This window comes from Pinus tabuliformis, chromosome 9, assembly GCF_031772625.1.
Source record: "Pinus tabuliformis cultivar Carrire ecotype Pingquan chromosome 9, CPIR1, whole genome shotgun sequence".
NCBI classification, from domain to species: domain Eukaryota; kingdom Viridiplantae; phylum Streptophyta; class Pinopsida; order Pinales; family Pinaceae; genus Pinus; species Pinus tabuliformis.
The window spans coordinates 1,108,321,373-1,108,325,176 of NC_142307.1; the positions used below are offsets into that span (position 1 = coordinate 1,108,321,373).

General features: G+C 40.1%; 1 protein-coding gene across 1 annotated transcript; it reads right to left on the bottom strand.

Moving 5' to 3' along the window:
- Window positions 1-1,896: 1,896 nt before the first annotated feature.
- LOC149152535 (uncharacterized) lies at window positions 1,897-3,555 on the bottom strand. Its single transcript, XM_089443513.1, has one exon. It carries the CDS (start codon window positions 3,553-3,555, stop codon window positions 1,897-1,899), a length of 1,659 nt encoding a protein of 552 aa, XP_089299639.1.
- Between the last annotated feature and the right edge of the window lie 249 nt (window positions 3,556-3,804).

Consider the following 3,804-nt stretch of genomic DNA (forward strand, 5'->3'; position numbering starts at 1 on the left):
TGACAACTGATGATGTAACAATAACGGATTTTGACAGATATGACAGCTAGATGAGATTTGTTACGGATTTGCATGAATCCCTGATTTCGTAGCTCAGCCAGCGCAAAATCTGGATTTTGCACTACGAAAACACCTAGACTGGGTTTCTGCACTAGGAAAACACTCCTAAACTGTTTCTTAGCGCATAAGAACCTAGAAGAAAATTTGATACATGGGATTTACATGAGTTGTGGGACCAATGATGAATGAGAACGGATTGTTGACCTTTATTTAACCATACCACCAAGACTCCTAGGACTTAGACACTAAAGTAAACCTCAGACTAACACCTAACCTTTACAATCAAACTGATGTGAATAATTTAGAAATTCTTTCTTAAGTGATAACATATACAAAAACGGATTCATGAACCAATTCAGTCCAGATCTAACAATCTCTCACTCTCTCCTGAAGTATCTCTCCAACTCCACTCTTTTCTCAAACAGAATCCCAAATTAATCATTTAAATCCCTCAAATTCTCACTCTTCCTAGGATTAATTAACTGTCTCTAAGATCTCTACATTCATGAAACATTCTTCATTAATCAAATTACATTCCAATCTCTTTAAAACTCAAAATAAACTTGGAAAATTAAATAAATAATTAAGGGAACCCACTCCCTTCAGTAAATATGTGATAAGACTCTTAGGTCTTATAAACCTTGAAGAATGTTCCTCCATCAGACTCCCCAGGTTGAAATAATTCATGGACTCCTGTTCATGAGTCTTCCCACTTCCTCCGTTGTAAACTTCATCAGATTTCAGCGTCCAACTGGTTGTATGACCTTTTTCAATTGCAGGTGCATTTACTGCATTCTCTCTTTCTCCTGGATGCCAAACTTTGTGTTTTGGATGTCCTTTTGCTCTGTTGTCATAAGCATCTCCTTTGCATAAGGTTTTGGTGCTGATATCCTACATAAACAACTCCTGAAACAACATAAATTTATGTTCCTTTGTCTGCTGCTGTCTTGTCATCATCTCAATAGAATTGAGCTCCAACTTTATGTATTTTCCACTATCTTGTACTTGACTGTTCATTCTGATTTCTGACTCAATCACCAACATCCTCTTATGTCTATAAACCATTTCCATTATGATGTCCTGTATATCCTTCCATCTTTCCTTGACTTGCTGACCTTGACAATTCCTCATGCTCATCACCTTTGTAGTTTTCACCATCCACCTATCCAATATCTTGAGTAGAATCCTCCCAATCTCAAAAGAAGATTGTTTCTTATTTGATACAAGAACATATAACCTTTCAACCACATACTGTCCACCAGCTGCAAAATTTTTAGTTATTGAACCTTGTTCAATTGTCTCCATATTCATATTAAATTTAACTGAACTGTTCATCCCAATTTTCAATTGCAAATTCAAAATAAACTCTCGATATTCCAATCTTCTTTGAATCAACAACAAAACCTATTTGTGGACTATACTTTCACATCCTCTACAATTTTCTTTCTCTTTTGTAATGACTTTTTTAAGAGCTATGCCAACTCTCCTTCCTTCATCCCGAACTTTTAAGTCAACTAGTTGCTTTCTCCCATCTTCTTTTTTTTTCCAAAGGAAAAAAACGAAACTTTTTATTAAGTTGATAAAAAGTTTACATTGCAAATGTTGTAGCATCACTTGTCATCCTGTGAGACTATCATGACTGTTTTACAAAAAATTACAGCCTTAAGCCAGAGCATATTCCTTTAAAATGCTGAGACTGTCTCTGTTTTCCCTGCATTTAGTTCCTTTACGGCTGTAAACTTAAACAAAAAACAAAGCACTTGTCAAAAATGGAAATCGTCAAAACACGGGTCTCCTCATCATAGAGGAAAACAACCCGTCACCATAGCCGAGAGTTTATACAAGCCGAAAAAGCAAAGCTGTAGAAGTTTTAATATGTATATGAGAAATAGAAACAAAATTTTCTGTCATAGAATCAGAGCATTTGATTGTAGGGCGGCTGATCCGATCTTCTGATTTGGCCTTGATCATCTTCTTCTGTAGACCGTCTTTAGAAAGTTTATCCGCTGTGTCATTCCTTTCCCTGAAAATATGACATAGTGAGAAAACGTTAAAAAAAGATTTTAGTCTCTGTATTTCTCCCAAGATTTGTTTTAAGACCTGATTTCTGCATGAACTTTGACCGTTTACCCATCTGATCACATTTTGGGAATCCCCGAAAATTTGAATTGTGAGGGTGTGCCTTTGGATGAGCCAGCATATAAGGAGTTTTAGAGCAAGCAGTTCTGCAAGGTTATTTGAGCTTGTTCCTAGTCCCACAGAGGCTTTGAGAATGTGCGATGGAGTTTCTTGGATGACTAGGCCAGCTCCTGCTATGTTGTTTTGGGATGCCCCGTCGAAAAAAGCCCGAGGGATTCCTTCATCATACTGCACTTCTGGAGCATTCCTTTGGGAGTGAACTACCTTGGGTTCGGGGATACTGGAAAAGATGGCAGAGCTCTGAATGGCTGTGATAACTACGGGGGTTTCCTTGTCCTGGAAGATGCTCTTGTTCCTGGCTATCCAAACTCCCCAGCTGATGATGAGAGGAAGGTTGCGCATGTTCCCATGTGGATGTGAATGCCACCACTTCTGCCAAGCTTCTTGCATACTGTTACCTTCCCATTCGAGCTTTTTGTTCAGAAGATTTCCTGCCTCGCTCCATATCTTAAGAGTTTCTGGGCACTTTAGAAAAAGATGTGTTATGGATTCTGCTTCTGATTTGCATAAGGTGCATCTCCCAGGCCCGTGCATGAATCTGGACTGCAGGATGTCCCAAGTAGGAATTTTACTTCTTAAAATGCACCAGAACAGGATTTTTGACTTTGGAGGGCTCTTGAGTTTCCATAGCTGTTTCGACCACCATTCCGGCTCTCCCCATCCTTTCCTTGACATAAGGAAGTTATAGCCGTTCTTTGGAGCATAATACCCAGAATCTGCATGTGCCCAAATTAATTCATCATGTCTGTCACTCAGCCTAACATTGGATCTGAAGAGCTCTTGGGTATAAACTCTCCATTCGTTCCACCATCTTTGCTCCAATTCCAAGTCTTCTCCATTCTTCCAAGCTTGGGCCCAGATGGATGAAGAGCCTGGTTTCTCCACTTGGCTTAGGAAAAGGAGTCCTTTTTCTTCTAACTGTTGAATCAAGCCCGGGGAGAGGGCATAGTCTCCATTGCAACCGACCCAGGGATCCTTCCCGATCTTTACCTTTTCACCGTTCCCAATCTTCCAAGCTAGACCTTGCTCGATCACCTTGAAGGACTCCAAAGTAGCTTTCCATATAGCAGAAGTGTTCTTTTGGATCTTGACTGGGTTCCTGATCCATTCTTCCAGAGGGGTTGGATCTATGTATTTCCTTTTAACCGTTCTTGTCCAGAGGTTTTCCATCTTAATGAGACGCCACCCGGATTTGGCTGCCAATGAAAGTCTTAAGTCAGGCAGGCTTTTTATCCCCCAGCCACCCCATTCTTTTGGTCTCGCCACTTTCTCCCAGGCTACCCAATGGAGGACCATATTTTCTTTTGATCCTGCCCACAGAAATCTGCTGCAAATTTTCCTGACTTTCTCCAATACTCCTTTTGGAACCCATGTTAAAGCTGCCCAGTAAACTGGGATGGCTAGTAACACAGATTTTATGAGGGTCAATCTTCCTACTCTGGATAGCCATTTGAAGCTCTAGTGGCTGATTCTAGCTTCAATCTTAGCAATTAGCCAAGACCAGTCCTCTTTCCTGTAACCATTTGGCTTCAACCAGAATCCCAA

Bases quoted from the DNA above. Each gene is read 5' to 3' on its own strand.
- LOC149152535 (XM_089443513.1), bottom strand. From the start codon at position 3,555: ATGGTCCTCCATTGGGTAGCCTGGGAGAAAGTGGCGAGACCAAAAGAA.